Source organism: Zosterops lateralis (assembly GCF_965231275.1).
Source record: "Zosterops lateralis genome assembly, chromosome: 21".
NCBI lineage: Eukaryota > Metazoa > Chordata > Aves > Passeriformes > Zosteropidae > Zosterops > Zosterops lateralis.
Window position 1 is genome coordinate 8,350,684 of NC_139781.1, and position 20,277 is coordinate 8,370,960.

General features: G+C 46.2%; 1 protein-coding gene across 2 annotated transcripts in view; it reads left to right on the plus strand.

Moving 5' to 3' along the window:
• The window catches only part of LOC310917875 (ligand of Numb protein X 2-like), a 28,616-nt gene that overhangs the window by 6,014 nt on the left and 2,325 nt on the right, over positions 1 to 20,277 (plus strand). For both annotated transcript variants that reach the window (XM_083876478.1, XM_083876477.1), the window contains exons 2-9: positions 6,535 to 6,955; positions 9,285 to 9,511; positions 10,747 to 10,943; positions 12,095 to 12,460; positions 14,240 to 14,425; positions 15,421 to 15,595; positions 15,759 to 15,969; positions 19,681 to 19,839. In XM_083876478.1, coding sequence (XP_083732604.1) covers positions 6,567 to 6,955; positions 9,285 to 9,511; positions 10,747 to 10,943; positions 12,095 to 12,460; positions 14,240 to 14,425; positions 15,421 to 15,595; positions 15,759 to 15,969; positions 19,681 to 19,839 — 1,910 coding nt within the window. In that variant the 5' untranslated portion in view covers positions 6,535 to 6,566. The remainder of the gene's footprint in view (positions 1 to 6,534; positions 6,956 to 9,284; positions 9,512 to 10,746; positions 10,944 to 12,094; positions 12,461 to 14,239; positions 14,426 to 15,420; positions 15,596 to 15,758; positions 15,970 to 19,680; positions 19,840 to 20,277) is intronic.

Below are 20,277 nucleotides of genomic sequence, written 5' to 3' on the forward strand. Positions count from 1 at the left end.
TGGGTTCCATCTTTCTCTGTAGAAAGCTTCTCCCACAAACATCAAACTGATTTTTAGGGATAGAGTTGCAGATAGCTGCCAAATTGAAAATGTAGGTGAGGGTGGAGGTGGGAGTATTTAATTTCCTGGAGAGAGATGATTACAGACACAACAGAAAAAAGAATAAAGGCAATCCACACCTGTGGTGGTAGAACTTCCATAGGAATATTTGGGTCAAATTCTGCTAAGAAGCAAATTGTTTTAAGTGATTAAAGAATTCCTGTGAGCACAGAATGAGCAACTTGCATGTTTGTGTGGAATGTGCTGCAGAAAGGAGGGTGGATGTAGTGGAAGCATCTTGCAAAGGTGAGAAAGCAGGAAGAAATACATCAATTAAACAACTTTTTCTGCAGCTCTTGTCTTGAATTTGATGGCATTTAATGCATCCATTTTAATTTTTCTGAGCACTGTGTTAAAATAGTCACTGTTGGATCCCCTTTCGAAGAAGGGTGGAGGTGGGAAGTTTAATTCCTTAAGAAGGGAGGAGAGGAAATTTATTGGTTCTTGGTGTCCTGATAATATGAACAGAATGGTAACAGCAGAACCTCCTGCTCTGCAGAAAGAACTGGGATTAATTGTTGAGATTACATTTGTTTAGCCCTGATACTTTAACACTCTGCCTCCTCTGAGACAGTTACTGTTCTGTGCAATCATTAACTGAGAGAGAAGCAAATGTTCTGAGCATATGGCAGCGAGAGAAATAAATTATAAGTACGAACTCCTTAAGTTTTCATTCTCCTCAAATTAAAAATGCTTGCAATTTAAGTTGTTGATTGCTAGCAAGATTTTTAAACTGAGTATTACAGATCTTTCCTTGTCTTGAACTTTCAGATATATTAACCAGACAGGATTTTTATAAAAGTCTGGAAGATTTTTTGTGAAAGTTTTATAAATCTGTCTGGTAGTGAGTTATGTTAAAAATGGAAATCCATCAGTGCTGCAGAGCTGATCCTGCAGAAGTTGCTCAGCAGAAAACTCCTTGAGATTGTCCTGTTCTTCTCAAGCCTTTTAGCTCATCTCTCAGGATAGGGTTTCCTGGGATAATAACCCTTTTCTGGTCTAACAGGATAATGATTCTGATTATAATTAATGAAAATACAATTGGCTTTCTGTTTTCTGGTGGAGAAAACAGATACTTGCCCAAAAGCTGAGGCAGATAAAATACCAAATTGTTTACGAGCACAGAAACACCAGGGAGTTAAATACAACTTATTTTCACATTTATGGTTAAAGAATGGGGATAAAAAATGATGAGACAATGGAAATTTAAATTTCCATTTTTCTTGATATTGATTACAGTAAAGCAGCTTTGATTTAGAGTTTCTGAGTTAAAATGTTCACACAAGTGCTGAGCAGTTTCTCCTGGAGGTGGCTCATTAGAAATCCTGTGGCTTCAAGGCAAGCTCAATTAGTGAAGGGATTGTTTCTTATTTAGCTGTATAAATGCACCATTTCCAGAAGATTTTTACATTCAGTGGCCTGATCTAGAGCCATATCAGAAAATAATAAAGATAACAGGAGATTGTATCAACACCTGAAACCATTCTTGGTTTTGGTGTTGTGGTTTTTTTTGTAAAATTGACCTCTTTCAATATTGTTTATAAAAACCTTCTGCTATTTCAACACTTTTCTGTGCCACTGGTGTAAACTAAGGACAGTTCAGGGATGGTTGTGAAATGCTGTGGTAACACTGGAAGTGTTCAGTCAGGGCTGTGCTGCCTGTCCTATAAAACCTGTGTCATGTCATGAACCTTTCTTCACAGCAGTGAGGAAATTCAGAAAAAAAAAAAAAAAAAAAAAAAAACAAAAACCCTGTTACAGAACATGTTTTCAATGCATTTCTCTGTCTCTGGAATGGAAAATAAAATGCCATTCTGTGAAACACAGAACTTCTTAACTGAGTGAAAATTCGAGGAAAATCTCTGTCTCTTTTTCCCCTGTTTTATTTCTAGAGGATTGGGTTTTCTCCATCAGAATCCATCTGGAATTTGCTTTTAGGTTTGCTCAGTGCCCTCAGCCATCTTCATCCAGACTGTGCTGGCTTGTTTTGTCCACCCCCCCAAAAAATTAATTAATTGTTTAGCCTTTAGTTGGAATGTTGCAATTCCAGTCTCCCAGGGAAATGTTGTTATAAATATAATAACTGACATAATTATTGCAGTGAAGTGTTACATAGCAGGAGATGTGGGGCACGTGCCCCGCAGTCCCCAAACCAGCTTTTATTTGGATTTTCAGCCCAATATTTCTATATCACCACATTAGTGCTACCCTACAGCTGCCCAAAAGCATAAACCATGGCATTCCTAAAATATTTCCCACAGTACAACTTTTTTTTTTTTTTTTTTTTTTTTTTTAATAGAGAACCAATTATTTGATGATTTTTTTTAAAAATTATTTTTTCACTTCAGCTGTGTGAGACATTCTCTAGTCGCCCATATCCTTCAGGAAGAATTTTGCACTTCTGTTTTGTGTCCTTGCTGCAGACTGGCTGCAATATGTGTTTTGCAATATGGAATGTGCTCTGCTTACTCACCAGATTTGTGGTTTTAGAAATCAGTTAGTTAATAGAAGCAGGCTCGATTTTATTCTCTTTAGTTTGGGTTGTTCTTTTTCCCCGGGAGTTTCCTTTTGAGATCCTCTTCAGAGCCATCACAAAGTGTTAAATTCCCAGGAGCTGGAGCCTCCCTGGGTCTGTTTTAGCTTCTGGTGATGTAATTTCTCAGTTTTTAAATGAGAACAGCAGCAAAGAAATGAAATTCGGGTATTACATTAAGGCCAAAATTCACTTGTACCAAATACTGGAGTTGTGTTGAGCAGACAGACCCGGATTGAGAGGAACTTTAATTTGTGCTCCACACTAACAGTGACACAGTGAAATACCCTAAAAGCATTTAGGGCTGTGTTTGGGGCTGCTGGTGATGAGCTGGAATGCTGCTCTGGGATAGCACAGACACAGCTCCTGCTCAGTCACAGCGCAGGCTTGGGAAGATGTCTTAGATAATCACACTTTTTTTAAAAGGTGCTCTCTTTTTTTTTTTTTTTTTTTTTTTTTTTTTTTTTTTTTTTTTCTGCAAGCTGTAGAAGTGAGTCATCAGTTCTGTTTCCAAGTCTGGGCTGCTGAGCAGGGAATGAGCAGTTTGCCCACCAGGGATGGTGCTGGTGTGGTTTTTGGCAGACCCCTGGCAGAGCTATTAACAGTGTTATAGATGTCCAGGGGGGGCAGATCTGAGGCTCTGAGCCCTGGCAGAGCTGAGACAAGAATAGGCAATGTGCTAATATTGTCAGGAATAGTCTTGCTTTGGCAGGAATACAGATTAGACTACCTGATAAGTCATCTTAAAAAAAAAAAAAAAAAAAAAAGTCTAGTCTTTGAGTCAGTGTTACAGTACCAGGAATCCTACTTAAAAAAAAAAAAATGCAACAGTGATATTCTGATTTTTTATTTATTTATTTTTTTAATACAGTAAAGATAAAGGTGATCCCAAAGAAATCCTTATGGAATAAGAAATTAGGAAATATAAGGATATTTCTGCTGGTCTATTTCCTTCAATTCTTTGTTACCCATAGGGGTGGGGTGTGTTATTCTCTAAATAATTCTGACTTCAGTGGCATTTCTTGTATTCCCCTTTTAGAACAGCAGAGTCCATTAGAGCAGCACATGTACATGTCAGGCTTTAACGATTTCATGTAGTTAATGTGTAGTAACTGGATCCTGATGTTGTGATTCCCTCACTACTGAGTGAAAAGCCACAGAGAGATTCCAGTACTTTGGAGAAAGGCAGGAGCAGGGAAGGTGCCACCCTTTGCTGGAAGGAAGCTGGAGAGTGAGGAGTGATGGAACAAAAAAAGCAACACAAGGATGGAAGAGTTGATTGTGTTGGCCTGGCCTTTGGAGGTTAAAACGAGGAACTGAGACTGGATTGCAAATTATTGAATTTGTATCAAACCTCCTCTCCAAAGCTGGAATCCTGTGGACTGAATTTTGAGAGTGGCTCATTGAAGCTGAGGGGAGCCTGTTATGATGAAACAGAGATTTTCTAGACACTTCAACACTGTCAACTGTGCCTTGTTGGGCTGCAGCAACATCTGTGCTGGATGAGATTTTAGCAATTCTCCCCTCGCAGAAGCTCTGCTTTGCCCGAGTCCCTGAGCGAGGGAGGCTTGTTTGAGCCTGCTGCCCTCCCTGTGCTGTGCTGCTCACTCAGCCCTGCCTTGCCCAAGGCTCTGGGCTGGCTTTCATCACTGAGGTGTCAGCCTTGGGTTCCCTGCTGTCTGCCAGGAGTGTTCTCCTTACTGAAGTGGTGGAAAAGGAAAATTCACCTGGGCACCTTTAAATGGAATCTTCACCCATTGTTTTTCAAGAGTCTAGAAGTGAGACGCAGCAGATCAGCTCGGAGCAGCAAAATTGTGGTGACATTTTTATCTTCCACAAAGTTATTACTCAGAAATTGCTCATCAATGGGGGATTCATCTTGTGTAGCCTTTAAACACAGAGCAGAAAATGAATTTGGTAAATAATCTGAACCCCCTCCCCTCAATAAAAGCAGTTTATCAGCAAAATTACAGTGAGGTTTGTTTTTGCTGAGAAAGTGGATTTGTTTCATCACCTGCCAAAGTTTTATGCAAATAGTCCAACCCGAAGCACAAGTATTTCTGATTGGTGATGTTTGCCTTGGAAGCTCTTTGTTTCATTAACTGCTGCTGCTGAGCTGATTGATTAGGATTGGTAGGAGACGTTAAGGGATGGTCTGATGTTGAAATGTTTCTTTTTGCACCTGTAAGATCGTTCAGGATCAGTTGAAAGCTGGCAAAAAGGCCAGTGAGGCAAACACAAGGGCTGCCTGTTTTAGGTGGAGGAAATCACCAAACAGGAGGGGGATTTCTCAGAGAGGAGGGCATGGACACATCTTTCATTTCCATGGGTGCTGTGCTTTGTTTTGGGGGGAACTGAGTCAGCCAGGCAGGAGTTAAGGAGGGAATACAAACAGAAGAGCCAGGGATGTTCACCCAGTGCCTCCCTCAAGGGGAAGATGCTTTCTTGGCACTGCAGCAGCACAGAGAGGAGCAAATAACTCCTGTTGTAGCCACCTGGAGCCGTGACAGTGATGTTTTAATCTTTTGAAGTGAACAAGTTCCTATGGCTGGGTAAAAATTGGCTGATTCCATTGGTGATACGTTCTCCCTTTAATTAAATAGCTGACTTACCTTGGCAATTAATTGGAGTGATGTATGATTTTTATTAGAAACCCATGACTAATTTTTTCTTGCCGTTCCTGTTGTCTTATTGTTCTTGTCTCCCCTCCTCCTGGGTTCTGCTGTGTGCCAGCTGTGTCCTCCAGGCACTGGTGCAGACCAGTGTTCCCTCTTGCTTGGGCTTTTACCTGTTCCAGATAAAGTCATTGTTTTCAGGTATTTTCCACATCATCTGTCAGAAATTTCATCAGAGTTTTGCAATTTTTTTTTTTTTGTTTTCAGAGTCTGGGATTCTTTACTTGAAAAAACCCCACCAATCACAAACTCCTCAAAACATCACCACAAACACCATCCCCCCCTTTAATGTCATTTACTTCCTTTAATACCACATTTCCTACTTCATTAAAATAACTGCCAGGTTAAAAAAAAAATCCTCCCTGCAGCCATCCCTGTGCCTGTAATCTGCTAGGAAACTCAAGTGAATTTTATATTTAATTACAACAGGCAAGATTCAAAATGGATGTGACTGAAGACATTTCTGTTAAAATCAGAGCAGAAGCTACAAGGACTCAGTTTATCCCTTATCCTGCTCTCCCTGAAAGGAGCTGAGGCCTAATTCTCTCTCTAACCTTAATAACAAATGATGTGGATTCTTCTTTACGTTTTTTCCACTTAGGAAGCTTTAGTCTTTTTATAGGAATTTTTTTTCCATGGGGGAACTTAGGCATGGGTGAGTGGGGAACAATGCATTGTTTGTTAAAACAAATTTTTTTGAAGGGAGTGGGCTTGAAAAGGAAGGAAATGTGGTTTAGATTTAAGTTTCTTTTGAAATTTCTTCCTCTTCTTTTGCCTCATCCTCCCTACCTCCCCAAAAAAAAACAAAACAAAAATCCCAACAGCCAGAATTCCCCAAATTGGCTTTTCACCACACTGAAAAGCTGATTTTCATTGCCTTTAAGAGATTTGGTGCAATCTGGAAAGCCAGAGGAAGTTTAAAAATCACTGTCTTGTGTATCTTTCCTTTCCCTTCCTTCTCTGGGTTGTTCTCCCTCAACAACAGGCAGTTTTTTTTCTCAGCTTTCTTAGTCCCTGTGTTGGGCAGGGTTTATTTGGTCTGTCTCTGGTGTGTGTGTGAAGTTTAGGGCTCAGTGGTCAAACCTTGTGCTGAGTGAGGTCCTGGCACCCTCTAATCCCTGGAAGGAAGAGCCCTGTGGGGGTGCAGAGTCTGGGGAAGGAAGCTCCAGGCAGGAGAACAGTTTCATTTTTATTTGGCTGGAAATGTCTGTGTGTCCCTTTCCCCAGAGGTGTGTGACGATCTCCTCGCTGGCGCTGCCATGGCCGACCCCGTCACCGAGGAACACCCGTCCCACGCCCCCGAGCTGTGCTGCGAGTGTGGCCAGGCCCACCCCTTGCTGGACAATCACCTCTACAACTTCCAGGACGAGGTGGACGACGAGCTGATCTGCCACATCTGCCTGCAGCCCCTGCTGCAGCCCATGGACACGCCCTGTGGGCACACGTACTGTTTCAAGTGCCTGGAGAACTTCATGCAGGAGTACAGCTTCTGTCCCATGGATCGCAAGAAGCTCTCCTTCCAGCAGTGCCACAAGTCCAGCCTGCTGGTGAGGAACCTGCTGGACAAGCTGGTTGTGCTGTGTCCCTTCAAGGCTGAGTGCCAGCAGAGCATGCAGCGCTGTGAGCTGGAGGCTCACCTGCAGAACAGGTGCTTTCCTTTTCCTGTCCTGTTGTGGCTGCTGTCAGAACCATCAGAGCAGCTCCTGAGCTCTGGGGTGAGGTGGGACACCAGAGGTGGGTGGGTGAGGACAGAATAATTGTGTGTGTGCTCTGGAGGAGAAGTTTCTTATGGAGAAGAGCTGCTCACCTTCACATCATCTGCACACACCAAACCTGTCAAATACCCAGACATTTGTGGGTACTGGGGCACCAGCTCTGGAGTTGTTAAAAACAAGCTTGTTCTTGTTTCCCTTGTGCAGAGAAGAAAGGCACAAAGTCAAGGCTCTGAAAGCAAGGGATTGTGCAGTGCTGCCAGTTTAATTGGTCCAATTAAGATTTGCAATACATAAGTCTTTGATTCAAATAGTGCAAGTCTCTCCAAGCTGCACATTATGCACTTGCTGAATCACCTACTTATAATTCCATTATCTCTTCTCATTCTTTTGCTGAGAAAGGGAAGCAAATAAAAATTACTATGATTTTTTTTTTCTGTTCCACTTGTGTAGAGGAAGGGAGACCTTTTGGTGCTTCACTGCAGGTTGTCACTTTAAAAGGAGTGCAGGTGACAGAGCTCTTGCATGGAGAACCCTTGTTCCTGCCTGGTTAATGATTTGCAGGGAAGGGAACTAAGTGCAAGCCCTGCTGCAGGTGGAACTGAGCTTCCTTGGCAGGGGGTGTTTGTCAGCAATGAGAAATGCCACAGCCTTGTTTCACTCAGCTGTGTCGTAGTTTGTTGTGGCAATGACATATTTTAAAAATAAGCCAGCCAAGGGACAGGTTCACTTAGGATGCCTTTGCAGCTCCAGCCAAGGATGTGCCCTTGTGGTTTTTGCTTTTTTTCAGTCTCCACAAGCTGAGAGCTCGTGTTAAAACCAGGGGAAGGGATGGAAGGTGCTTGGGTGCCCCTTTCCCCTCAGAGAAAATTTATAATCTCCTTTTTTATGAGGCAGCCCTTTGTCCTGGCTATTAGTTCCAGGCTGCAGGGCTGGCTCACACCAGGGCTGGGCCTTCCTCTGCTCTGCAGATCTGCCCTGCTATCAGTAAACTCCTGTCACTGGCAATCTCTGGCACAGGAGTTACACACAGGGCAGCCAGGGAGGCTCCTCAAATGTTTACATTAGAGACCTGCCTGGAAACTGTATCATTCTTTATATATTCCACAGTTTGTTTGTATCTTTCTTGGGGACAGAGTATTCTGAGATTGGAGTCTACTTCACCTGAGCTGTGGGCACAGTCAGACTGAAAAATAGGGAGAAAAAAAAAAAAAACAGATGAGAAATTTTCCCTGGGATTTGGGTGTTTAAGTGAGATTAACTGATAGGAGAAGATTTAAGGAAATAAGAAGCACATAGTAACTTGTTTTCTTGGGGGATTTCCCTGCCATTTGCAAACTGAATTTGTGTTTTGATGTCTTAAGAGGGACATGCACAAGTGGATTGTTCTGTCATTAAGTTCAAGGTTATTTTACTGCTTGCAGAATAAATGAGTAGGAATAAACCAGAGGAAGTAATACCGGGATGAGATTTCTTTAGCCAGAGTGTAAATAGTTCAGTTTAATTTGAAAAGTGACTCTGAAAGTGATATTTTTACATTTATCACCTCCCCACCTGTCACCTTTCTTATAAATACTTGTGATAAAAGAGCTGTTCTTCCTCACCCATTAATGCTGTGATGTACCTGCATCCAGGGCACATTTTGTGTGTACAGTCACATCCCAGTTCTGGGATCTTTGTGGGGAGCACTCAGTGGGATTAGGAATTAAATTGTTCCTACTCAGGTAGAGCCGTCACCTGCATGGACTGGGAGTGCACCAGGTCCAGGGCTGGGTCTCATTCCACAACAGAAAATGCCCAATCCTCCCTTGCTGCTCTTGTGTGTAGCTGCTGTGTTAAAACAAAGCCTAATTCAAGGCTGAGCTTGAAACCTGAGCCACTTTCTTTGCATCAAGGTCCAGTTCACAGTGATCTCTACAACGTCAGAGCTCAGTATTTGTTTATATTTAAGAAGGATTCTTTTCTTCATGGAGTGTTTGCCAGGTAAATATTTAGCAAGGGAGGCAGACTCCTGTTTCTATTACGTTCTTCTTTTTTCAAATAATTTGCTTATTAATTTCAAATGCAAAGTGAAATAACAAGCCTGCACTTAAGCTGATACTTGTATAAGTAGCAACTGAAGGTCAAAGGAGAATCAGTTTTATCAGCACTGCACTGGTGAGATCTGGAACCAGCTTTTCCCACAGGTTTGTCAGAGCTTTCGTGTGCTGGGACACCTGTCTGGGCAGAGACAGTCACTGACAGTCCCTGCCAATCTCTCTCCAGGTGTCCTGGGTTTAAGAAATACAAATCTGAACTCCAGAGGAAAAAGAATTCCATTTCCAGAGGGAAGGAGGATCCTCCTGCCAGGGGGGAGACAAACACACCCAAGGATCCAGAGGTTCCGAGTGGAGGCTCCTCACTTGTGGCAGAAAGCTCTGGAGCTGCCGTGGTGTCACTGGGGACTGCAGAGCCTGGGCTGGTAAATCCAGCTTTTGAGGAGACTGAAGAAGGTGAGAGTTTGGTACACAATGGAACTATGTCTTTACCTTTGATAATACACACATGAGGCAATTATCTCAGAAAAATCAATTTTTAAGTGTCCTGAGCACTGACAGACATCTTTAATGCTACTCAGCCAGAGGCATCTCTTCCTTGTGCAGAAGGGAGATGCATTCATGGCAGAGTCTGCTCACAAGCACAAAACTGTCCAGAACCATTTGGAGAACCTTTATGAGATTGCAGTGAGTATTTTCCATATTCTGCAGAGAAACAAAGGCAGTCCCTGTCAATGTGAACATGGATCACTTAAAGCCCTTGTAGAAGCCAGATAATTAGTAACTAGGAAGTGTTGTGGATTATTTTTAATCTCGTTAGGAAAGTTAAATACACAATCAGTTTCCTGGAGTGGTCAGTCCCTCCCTCCTGGTGTTTTTCTAGCATAAGTTAGGTTTTGGATTAACAGGCAGCTCTGGAAGCCTTGCAGATCAAATCACCATCTCCACTTCAGTGTAGCAGCAGCTTGGTAGGAGGCAGCAGCGTGGAAACCTCAGTGCCTCGTCTCAAAGTTAGGCTCAGCTTCCACCCCCTGTGCCTGGGACAGAGGTAACTCACAGGTCAGTTCAGTTCCCTGTTGGCTTTTTCCCAAAACACACCTGGAGCAGGTTTTGCATCCCTGGTGTGACACCTGCCTTCCACCCTGCCAGGCAGTGCTGAGTGTCCCTGTGCTTGATAACAACAACTTTCATCTCCAAAGTGCAGCGTTGCCTCATCTCCAGTATGCTGTGGGACAGCCAAAACATTCCTCCCTGTTTTACAGGGGGGATGGGAAAAGGGGAGCAAAGGAAATTAGAGGAAGGAAGTTGCAGAGCAGTAATTACAGCTGGGTAGTCCCTTTCCCTCATGGGCATCATGGAAACTGGAATTTGTTGTGTGCGTGCTTCTAGGAGGCCAGCTGTCACAGGAGAAAAATAAATCTCTAAATATAGCCAAACCATACTGAATGCCTTTTCATAAACCCCAAACAACACCAATAAGGAGTCTGAATTCACCAATGGGAAAAATTCTGGAACAATTCTAAAGAAAGAGAGGTGCTTTAAGCTTTGTATGTGACCTTAGGTCTCCTGATAGCTGCTTTCCCACCAGATGCTACACTGAACACAGCCTGCCAGGGGTTTGAATCTTGGGGTGCTGTAAAAAGGAAAATTCTCTTAATATGTTGCTTTTTCTCTTCCATTTCCACAACCAGAGCTTCCTCAGAGAACCAGCCTTGTGGCTGAAACCACCACCATCGAAATCCACCGGGAAGATCCGGAGGAGGAGCTGGGGATGAGGATAGTTGGGGGTAAGGACACCCCCCTGGGCAACATCGTTGTGCAGGAGGTGCTGAGGGACTCTGTGATTGCTGCTGATGGAAGAATTGCTCCTGGAGACCACATCCTTGAGGTAGGGAACCCCCCTGGGAGCCCCATTGCTTCCCTTGACTGAGGGAGGAGAGTGCCTGGAAAAACTGGAAAATCTCTGCAGCTGAAGGTTTTAGAGCACTTGATCAGACCTCTGTGTCAGCAGCGTTGTGTCTGCTGGGGCTCAGGAACACTTTTGGCATTCCTTCCAGCCAGACTCATATTTCTCTCGTATGTTTTGACAGCTTTTTGAAATTTAGGTCGTTTTGGTTAAAGTGAAAGGTTCCTGCCTGACAGATTTCACACAGCAGCCCCATTTCTCTGCTCTACTTAAGAAGTCTCATAATTGCTCTTTCCACTGTGTTGCTTAAGCTGCATATTCTCCATGGGCAGGTCCAGGGTGAGAGCTGCTGACTGGCAGCTCCAAAATGTGATTAAATGACCCAGAGCCAGGGCACTGCCCACACTGGCAGGGCTGTGTGGCCCTGGGTGACTGAGGTGACACCTTGTACACACAGTGACAACTGTTAGCACCTCCAGCCATGGCTGCCCAATCATCTGCCAAGCTGTAAATCCTCATTATCCCACAGGATTGGGCATCAGGAAGGGCTGGCAGCTGATGGGATCTCTGAGTTGGTTTCTCAGGCAGACAGACCAATGGAGTGACTCCTGTTTTATCCAGATGGGTTGTCCATGTCTTAATCTCAGCAAACAGGGCAGGCCTCACACTTAGGAGCCCTATTAACATCCTAAAATACTGCACAGAATCTTATATGACAACAGACAAAGCAAAACGTTCCTTTCTGAGTCATCCTGGTAAAAGCATAATTAGATGGATGATTCCAGAAGTTTGTAGACCACTCAAAAGTGGAGATTTGGTCTTCTCCAAGTCTCTCCTGAATGCTGGAAATAAAGGAAAAGCAGATCTGCATTTCCATGGCATGGAAAGAATGACTAAACATTTTTAGATTTGTTAGTTGCCCTGTCTTGTCCCTGTCCTCAGTTATTCACCAATTACAGTCTAATTCCCTCAGGTCTCTTCGTTCTTTTTTAGAAAACTTTACTCCCTGATGTGCATCAGAGTCAGAGGTTGCACAGGGAGTTTTCCATCCTGCTCCAGCCTGTGCCCCACACTGTGGACAGCGCCTAATTAATGTGGGCTCTGATTAGTGAGTGCTTTGTTTGTCTTTGTAGGTGAATGGCGTCAACATCAGCAGCGTGACTCACTGCCAGGCTGTCTCCTTCCTGCGCCACCCAGGGCCTGTTCTCCACCTCCTGGTCCTGCAGGAGAAGGGCTTTTCCAGCAGGAGTTCCCAGCAGGATCCCAGCTCCACCAACAGGGAAGTGATCCACGTCACCTTGGTGAAGAGAGACCGCTCTGAGCCCCTGGGAATCAAACTGATCAGGAAGACTGATGAGGCAGGGATTTTTATTCTGGATCTCCTAGAGGGAGGCTTGGCAGCCAAGAATGGGAAGCTGAGTCGGAATGACAGAGTCCTGTCAATAAATGGGCAGGATTTGAGGCAAGGAACTCCTGAGGCTGCTGCCCAGATAATCCAGGTGAGTCCAGATGTGGACATTTTCCAGCTGTGTGGAAATGGCTGTGAATGGCAGGGCTCCTGTTCTGAGCCAGGGCTAAAAACACACCAGGGCGAGCTGCATTCCCCCAAATCTCTCTCATGGAAAGTGATTCCCCTCTGGATGTGTGGGAAGCACTCCTTCCAAATGATGATAAACACCAAAACTGGGAATCTGTGGTGAGTCATCCCTGACAGGTCTGAGGGGAGGCAGTGGCTCATGGAGCAGGGGTTCATCTGAGGAGATTGCACTGCTGTGTGGTGTTTGCAGCCTCATGCAGACAGGGAGGGATCAGGGCAGCCTCTTGTGCTTCCAGCAGTCACACTGAAGGAGATGGGGTGGGCTGGCAGCACAGAACAGATCCCTCTGGACTCATTTAAAGCCCTTTCTCCCCATTTTACCTGTATTTGTAAAAGAGATTGGAAAACAACCTAAAAACATTCCAAGGTACTAAATGGGGTGGTCTTTCCCTGTGGAATGTGCTCCTGTTGCAGCATGCCAGATGTTTTGGTTGAAGGAGTGGGCAATGAGTTCTAGTTAAAGGATTAAGGATTTGCTGCATGTGCAGATATCACATAGATCAGTTTAAATTCTTTATCTCCCCAGGCGAGTGGCTCCAGTTTGTGTTTTTATCTACAGATCCTGACACAATGCACCTCATCCCATTCTGTTTATATCCCAGAGAGGATGTGAGGTCAGCAGGAGGGAGAGTTCTCTCCACAGTTATCAGAGGAGTGCAGTGCCATGGGAGACAGAGCAGAGTTCCAGCTCTGAGGTCCTTTTTCATGACGTGCTTCCGCTCCGTGGCCTCTTAGAATTTGTTTGCATCCCACAAGTGCTGCTGCATTCCTGTTGCAATGTGCACACACAGCTCCCATATGAGGAACTCTTTTGATCCCACTGGAACCAGCAACCAAAATCTCAGAACTGGCTTCTTGAGGTTCAGGTGTTGGAAGTGATATTTGTGTAAAACTGCAGCAGTTTTCCAAACATGATCTGTTCCTGTGAGGGCTAATTGAGATCTTTATTTAAGTGTAAATTAAAGAGTCCCTCTTGCAAGGCCAGGGAATTCACTCTGGCACCAGGGAAGCAGGATCCTGTGGCAAGGAGTGAGAGCAGCAACTGCATTTCCTTCCCCCAGTGAGCCCTTCCCAATGAGGTTCTGTCAGGTGATGTGAAGGAACAAACCCAAGGAGAGCAGCAGGAACAATGGGAGCACTTCCCCTGCAGCCCTGCCAAGGCCAGACATGCAGCTGGGGAAGTGTTTAACCAGAGGTGCTCTGGGGAAAAAATGGACGGGAGGTGGTGAACAATAGATGGACAAAGCTGGGAGGGAAGGAGCTTTAACAACTTCCCCTGCAATAAAAGCATCCAGGGCTTGTCGTGGTGTGTGGAGCAGCCAGGGCTCCAGCTCTGTTCATTCTGTAGCACAACACAAGGTGCTGTTTTGGTTGGTTGTATTGAAGTGCAGGAATTAATCATCCCTTTCCACCTTCTCTTGTCTGGCATTTGTGGGGGAGGGAGGCACGAGTGAAGAGTGAAGCCTGTCCCTACTCCTGTTCCTTCTGACTCACCTTTGCTCATTCCCTTTTTTCCCAATCACATCCCCTGGCTCATCACAAAAGACTTTGCATCACACTTGAGGACCTGTTGGAGAACAGGAAATGATGCCAACCCTTCTCCCTCCCCAGGGCAATGAGTCCTTCATTTCCAACCCATCCTTCTCTCTTTTTAATTCCTACTTGTTGTTTCTCTGGGCAGACCACGGAATCCAGGGTGAACTTTGTGATCCTGAGGCAGCCTGGGGTGCAGCTGGGGGAGCCCATGGAGGATGGCAGCACCTCCAACAGCAGCAGCAGCAGCAGCAGCAGCAACGGGGGCAGCCCAGTGCCCCACCGCAGGCGGCCAGACCACAACCACTACAGGAGAAAATCCAACTACCAGAAGGTGGGGCTGGGAAATGAGGCCAAGGTGCTGCTGGTTCCTGGTTTAGGGGATGCATTGGGCAGCTTTGGGGCTTTTGGTACTGAAGAAACACTCTGTCATCTATAGGGAAACATGATTTTAAGAAAAAAAGGTCACACAAAATTTCTTCAGTGTTGATGCAGAGTTTTGTTGTGTGGAAAAGTCAATGAGAAATTTGCCATCTGTGAGATTTGTTTGGGATTTGGTTCTTGAGATCCATCAAGCCCCACACGCTGAGGGTGTTGCAGTGACACCCAGTTGAGCTGGTGTGGAGCCAGAGGCCTTCATGGTCCAGGAGAAGAATCCCCAGTGGGGAACATAAAGCCAGCCCTGCTGTGGAAAGCCTGGATCACACTGTGACTGCAGTGTGGGTCTGGCTCTGCCACCCCTTTGTGGGGCACCACAAACAGCAGGGTCAAGAGGACAATCCCCAGAGTGCTGAACCCAGGGAGAAAATCTGTGTATAGAACTCTCAGCTGAGTGACAAACCTGCTGCAGCTGCTCAGGGTGGTGTTTCAGTGGCCCTGGAGGAGCTCAGGGAGTTGCTGTCCTGCATGGCTGGAGTGTGGTTCCTGCATTTAAATCCCTGAGTAGCATTTACACCCTGTTGTACAGCCTGGGCTCTAATGTGTGCCTTCACTGCAGCCTAAACGTTCAATCAGGGAGAGCTTCACTGCTTGGCATGAGCAGCCTTGAGATGAGCTCATAGCTTGTTCCTCAGTGCAAAATTGCAAAATTCCCCTCAGAGAGAGCATCTCCCTACAGCAAATGGATTTGGGATCATTAGGACAGCACTGAGGATTCACTTTAGAAATGCTGTTGTGTGTTCCCACCCACAGCAAGGACATGGGAAGCTGACTTTGCCCTCCAGCAACATTGCTGGAATGCTCTGGGTGAAGGAAACAAATGTTTTTGTCTTCCAGAGCTGAGCTCCTCCTGTTCAGTGCATTAATGAAGCTGCATTTTGTGCTTTGCAGGATTTGCCTCAGGGATATGTAAGTCATGAGAAGACAGTTGCAATAAAAAAGGAGCCAAAGGAATCTTTGGGAATCACGATTGGAGGTGGAAGGGATAACAAAAACAAGCTCCCCATCTATGTGACAAGTGTGCAGCCCATTGGGTGCCTCTTCAGGGATGGCAGGATCAAGAGAGGTAAGGGAGGCTCTCAGACCCTTTATCCTTTAGGAACTGTGGGGTATTTTCAATGGGAGCTGGATTGGACACTAAAGAGAGGCTGGAAACAGGGAAGCCATGACCCCTGAGGCTGAAATGGGCTCCAGAGGTCTGTAATAATTCCGTTCTGTTTCATCTACAGGGGATGTACTGCTGAGCATTAATGGCATCGATTTGACTCACCTCAACTACTACGAGGCTGTGTCAGCACTGAAATCCAATGCAGCTTCTCACTCAGTCACACTGAAAGCCTTGGAAATCCTCTGCCTGAACTCCCCAGAGCCGTCCCTGGACATCAGGGAGCAGGGATTCAGCTGGTCTCCCCTCTGGATAACGTGGCTTGGGTTGCCCAGGTATGTTTGTCAGGGACTAGATGGATGGTTGTTAATTACAGGGTTGACTTTCACTCAAACAGTAGAAATTAATTACTTTGTTGATGAACTTGGAAGCATTCCTGGTATTCCCGTTTAGCTGAAAGGCAGTGGAAAGCCTCCTTTGCCAATGAGATCATGGAATAATGAGTACACAGGGAACTTCCACTGTTTTTCTGGAGTGACCCATCATTCCCACACTCCTGTTGGACAGTAGCCATGCTTTACGAGCCCTGAAACCCCCTTTTTTAAAGAGAAATAGTCAATGTTAGATTGACTTCCTTGCTAAAGTACTGACTGAAATCTCCTGTGGCTCTTTCTGCATCCCCTAACACAAGCCAAGAGACACCTGGGCTGTCTGGGAGTTTCTAATCTGATCATCTCACTTAGGGGCAGACATTCTTTCTGCTGTAACTGTGTCATCCTCAGCACGAAGCAGAAATGATCCTGCACAGTTGTGATTTCCTGCTGCAGAGCTTTGCAGCACAGGTTTTAACCTGTTCCAAGAGAAGCCTGAATTCCCCTCTCCTTCCTGGGTAGGTGAACCTCTGGCTCCCTCCCTTTAACAATTACATCAAAACACTGTGAAAGGCAGAGCCTGTTGTCATCCCAGCTGACTGCAGGAGCATCTGCAGGTGGAACACAAAGCCAAACCTGCTGTGGGGAGCCTGGATCATTCACAGCCCTGTTCCTTGAGACACCTAAAGAAGAGCTGCTGACAAAGGCTCTGTTGTGTTACTGAGCAACCTGTGAATGCCCAACAGACCAGCCCAAGGAAAGGCAGTTTCTGTGTCTCCTGCACTTGGCCTGAGCCCAGCACCTCCTCCCATCTCCCTCTGCTCCCCCAGGACTTGGCCTGGCTGCTCCAGGCAGGTCTGGAGTGAGCTGGCCCTGAGCTGCCCCTGGAGAGCCCAAACCTGGGCACAACCCCCCAGGTGCTGCCTGGTGCTTGTTCTTGTGCTGCTGCTGCACTGAACTACAGCAAGATAAAACCTGGCTGGGCTTTTCTTTTCCTCCTCTCCCAGTTTTTCTGGCTCTCAGGTGACTTGACTCCCACACTCTGCTGCAGGGACTGGAGTCCTCTCTGCTCCTGGATCTCCTGCCTTCATTTCAGGAGTGTCCTGACATGACCTCCATTAATGCATTGCTGGAAATCCCTTTGCTGCTGGTATTGATGTTCTCCCTTCATTTCACTCCTGAAGTGAGGAGTGATTCCAGGTGCTCTTTCTTCTGCTCCTTTCCTTTCCCTCCAGCCTCAATCCTGGCCTTGGAATGTGTCTGCAGTTCTGGCTGTGAGGGTTGGTGGGGTGCACACAATGAGGTTCTTCCACTTTGGGATGTGACAGGATCTTCCTGCTGTTCCCAGCACTGGAAAGGGCTGTAATTCCTCTGCTTCCTTTTCCCAGTGAGACTGTCACTGGCTGGTCACCCACAGAACCCGTGTTTGTCCCCAGGGATGTCCAGGGTGCCTCTGGCACTTCAGGCTGGCTCAGGGAGGTGAGATCCCAGTGCCCTCCCCTGCTGTGCTTTGGTTCCTGTGCAGAGAGCTCCTGACCCACCCAAACTGGGTTTCCTTTGCTCAGCACCAAAGCCCCAGCGCTGCAGGGAATGTCCATGGCCCTGTGGCCCTGGCAGGCCCTGTGTGCATCACACTGAGACAGAAAATCCCCAGAAATGTGCCCAAACTGGACCCAGCACCAGCTTTTCCACTGGGGTCTGCTCCTTTTGGCCTCACTGGAATGTCCTGCAGGCTGAAAGCTCAAGTTCCATGTGCAATTTTGGGTTTGTTCAGCTTTTCCCCCCTCAGTTATTCCTCTGCTCCAGCAGAAATATCCCTTTCTTTTTAGAGGAATGTATTTCTTTCTAGTTTGATCCCAGGCCTGATGCTGGAAGGTGTGAGCTGAAACGAGTGCTCAGAGCTGGGGAAGTGTATTTGATCTTTGTAACACTTGAGCCCCCAGTGCTTCATTCTGGCCTTGCTTCTTGTAGCTGTGATTTCTGTTTCTGTCAAACAGAAACTTGGTTTTCTTCCTGGCATTATGTGAAATCCACACCAGGCACTGATAGGACAAAATACCATCTCAAATACAATACACCCTGGATCCCAAAGGTACCAGAAACAAAATACAGATTGATTTATCTTTTCTCTCTAAAACCTTTGTCTCTTGAAAACACAGAGCAGTGTGTGGCTTGTGGAGAATCTTTGGGGTGGAAAAGCACTTTTCCTGCTGCCCTCTTCCCTGGGCTTTATCTGTCTCCAGTCTGACTCTTCCCAGTCCCTCCCTTCTCTCTGCAGCTCCAGCCTCCAGCAGGGCCCAGGAAGTGCCAGCTCAGCAGCGTGCTTGGCACCATAAAACCTGCACCTCGACCTTCCCTAAAATCTCCAAGTTCTTTTCCCACACTCATTTTTTGCTCGTAATAAATTAAAGTTTCTCCTCCTAGAAGCCCTTTTTAATATGGAAAAGGGATTCCAAGCAAACAGCCCTTTCCAGCTCCTGGAGAACGTGCCTGATGTTTTCATTTCTGTTCTGTGCTGACGCAGCCCTGGCCACTGTTGCTCTTGGGGCTGTTTATTTGCAGAATCTGCCACAGCCGTGGCTCAGAGCTGTGTTTTTGCACTCGTGTGGTACCTGTGGAAGGAAACCGTGGAGGAATCAGTAAACTCGAGCTGGGTCTCCTGGTGTTTATGTGCGAAAAAACTCCTACAAAAGTAAATTACAGTCTGAAAGTAGATAATTGGATCTTTCTCCTGGTGAGAAGTTAACTGGGAAAGCTTTTGAAATCTGAGACTCCTCTGCAAACCGCTCCAGCAAAGCCCTTGAGGCAAAAACGTTTATTAGGAAAAGTTTAGCTGCTGGAATAGCTCAGCGGGGTGATGATGAGCGGTGGTTTCACAGCTCCGGTGCCAGGGTGTGTAACCGGCTGCTGCACCTCCATCCACATCACATTCCCCGGCTCCCTGAGCACACAGATCCCGCTGGAGGCAGCCACAGCCTGGAGCTCAATGTGGGATCTGCACATCCCAGATCCTGCACAAAGCCCATCCCTGCTCTGATCCCACAGCCTGGAGCTCTCACCGAGGAGCTCAATGTGGGATCTGCACATCCCAGATCCTGCACAAAGCCCATCCCTGCTCTGATCCAGCATTCCCCAGCTCCCTGAGCTCACAGATCCCGCTGGAGGCATCCACAGCCTGGAGCTCTCACCGAGGAGCCCAATATTGGATCTGCACATCCCAGATCCTGCACAAAGCCCATCCCTGCTCTGATCCCGCAGCTGCTGCTCCAGTGATGCTGAAACACCTCCCTTGTGCCACTGCAGGGCACAGAGGGGATAAAACCCTCTACTCTCATTAATTGCATGGGTGTAGCTGCTGTTTACTGTTAATTCGGGTTTGTTACTGGTGCTGTGGGTGTTCATTAGCAGAATTCAGAGTTATTCAGGAGTCTTGCAGGTCCCAAATCTCTTTAGAGCTGGGTGATTTCCTCTTAGCTCTTAAACCAATATTCAGAAAAGATAAAAGGATTGCCATCATCCCATTTGAGAATTAACCCTCTGACATGCCTCACAAAGAGGTGTCTCAAATCTAAAACCAGGAAAATGAGGCTGTTCATAGCTGTGCTTTCCATGAGGGAAAACATAAACTCCTGGTCAGGCAATTTTCCCTCATAACTTCTCTGTTTTTTCACACAGCTACCTCCACTTCTGTCAAGATGTTGTCCTCAGTAAAGGAAACCTGGAAAGTTGGGGCTTCAGCATCGTGGGAGGCTTTGAGGAAAGCAAAGGAAACCAACCCTTCTTCATCAAAACCATCGTGCCAGGGACTCCCGCGTTCCGGGACAGGAAACTCAAGTAGGTGTGAGGAACCCGGGGAATCACCAGCACCACCAGGCTGGGAGGGTTTCCCATAATCTCTGACCCTTGGAAGGAGCTCAGCTCCACTTATGACTCGGTCTGGCCCTCATTGGAGAGTTAATACTGTTGTCACACTCGTAACAAACTAAGCCCTGCCTTAAGAAGGGCTTTGGTTTCTCCATAAGTGCAATGAAAAGGAATTTACAGCCGTTTAAAACCCAGCTGTGAAGGGTTTAATTGAGTAATTAGGTAAAAGTAGAATGGGGATGTTTGAGATGAATCCTGGAGGTTCCAGAGTATAAAAGCTCTTGGATAAGGGAAAGTATCCCAGCACAAGCCCCAAAAGCCCTGGTGTGCAGGGACTCGAATTGGAGCTTTGCTGCTCTGGCTGTCGGTGGGATGGCAGTGAGAGGGGCAGGGTGGGGCTGCAGGGCC